Source organism: Parus major, unplaced genomic scaffold (assembly GCF_001522545.3).
Source record: "Parus major isolate Abel unplaced genomic scaffold, Parus_major1.1 Scaffold693, whole genome shotgun sequence".
Taxonomy (NCBI): Eukaryota; Metazoa; Chordata; class Aves; order Passeriformes; family Paridae; genus Parus; species Parus major.
Genome location: NW_015379577.1, coordinates 3,567 through 5,121, shown reverse-complemented (window position 1 = coordinate 5,121; position 1,555 = coordinate 3,567). Strand labels below are relative to the sequence as shown.

Below are 1,555 nucleotides of genomic sequence, written 5' to 3'. Positions count from 1 at the left end.
GTTTTTAGAACGTGAGGAGAAATTACTTTAATTAAAATTCTGGCGCTATTTTCTTTAAAAAATAGTTGCTTTTCTTTTAATTTTAATTAATATTTTCCTATTTGAGCCTGTTTTTTATTAATTTGAGGCCTTTGTGAGGGGATTCCCTTTCCCGCCCCCCTCTCCCCTCACGCCGCCATCCCTGAGGCCGCCCCTCACCTCCCACCGGGAGGAATTTTTTCCCCTTTTTTCCACCTTTCCCATCATTTCCTCACCCGCAAATTTCTGCGGCGTGAAGCGTTTCTCTTCAATTTCTGTTTATTTGATGATTTTTTTGTGAATTTTCGCGTATTTTTCAATTTAAAAGGTTTTTTAAAACGTGAGGAGAAATATTGTAATTAAAATTTTGGCGCTATTTTCTTTAAAAAATATTTGTTTTTCTTTCATTATTAATTAATCTTTTCCAATTTGAGGGGTTTTTTTTGTTAATTTGAGGCCTATTTCGAGGCCTTTGTGAGGGGATTCCCTTTCCCGCCCCACTCTCCCCTCACGCCGCCATCTCCGAGGCCGCCCCTCACCTCCCACCGGGAGGAATTTTTTCCCCTTTTTTCCACCTTTTCCATCATTTCCTCACCCGCAAATTTCTGCGGCGTGAAGCGTTTCTCTTCAATTTCTGTTTATTTGATGATTTTTTTGTGAATTTTCGGGTATTTTTCAATTTAAAAGGTTTTGTAAAACGTGAGGAGAATTATTTTAATTAAAATTTTGGGCCTATTTTCCTTAAAAAATATTTGTTTTTCTTTCATTTTTAATTAATCTTTTCCAATTTGAGGGGTTTTTTTTTGTTATTTTGAGGCCCATTTCGGGGCCTTTGTGAGGGGATTCCCTTTCCCGCGCCGCTCCCCCCTCACGCCGCCATCCCTGAGGCCGCCCCTCACCTCCCACCGGGAGGAATTTTTTCCCCTTTTTTCCACCTTTCCCATCATTTCCTCACCCACAAATTTCTGGGGCGTGGATCGTTTCCTCTTAGTGAAGCTCCCCGCCAGGCGCTCGATAAAGGTGGGACGCTCGGGATGCAGCAACGCCTCGGGCACCATGTCCAGCTCCCGGATTTCCTCTCCTGAAGAACGCAAACAAAGGGAAAAAAAAAAAACCCCGGGATGAGCAGGGGCGGGACGGGATCTGCGGGCTGGGAGGGCCCCTGGGAGCGGCTGCCGGAGGCCGAGCTTACCCCGTGAGTGTCCCCGCGGCGCCGGCAGCCGCTCCCGGATCCCTCCGGCTTCCAGCGGGGCCCGCTCCTGCCGCGGTGAGGGGGGAGAGGAGGCGGCTTCAGGCCTGGGAGCGTCCCGACATAGCCCCGGGAAAAGCGGCTGGGAATGGGGATTCCAAGCGGGAATGGGCCCGGAGATGGGGAATCCTGCTTGGGAAGGGGTTCTGATCCCAAAAATCCCGCTAGAGAAGGGGTTCGGATCTCAAAAATCCTGCCCTGGAATGGACCCGGAGCTGGAAAATCCCGCTAGGGGAAAGCGTTCTGATCTCAAAAATCCTGCCCTGGAATGGTTCTGATCCCAAAAAT

At 48.4% G+C, this 1,555-nt stretch overlaps 1 protein-coding gene across 1 annotated transcript in view; it reads right to left on the bottom strand.

The window, feature by feature from the left end:
* The window catches only part of LOC107199427 (zinc finger protein Eos-like), a gene marked incomplete at its 5' end in the record, with an annotated part of 2,608 nt that extends 1,158 nt beyond the window's left edge, over positions 1 to 1,450 (bottom strand). Inside the window, 2 exons of the mRNA XM_015616755.3 lie at positions 960 to 1,099; positions 1,211 to 1,450. Coding sequence (XP_015472241.2) covers positions 960 to 1,099; positions 1,211 to 1,450 — 380 coding nt within the window. The remainder of the gene's footprint in view (positions 1 to 959; positions 1,100 to 1,210) is intronic.
* Between the last annotated feature and the right edge of the window lie 105 nt (positions 1,451 to 1,555).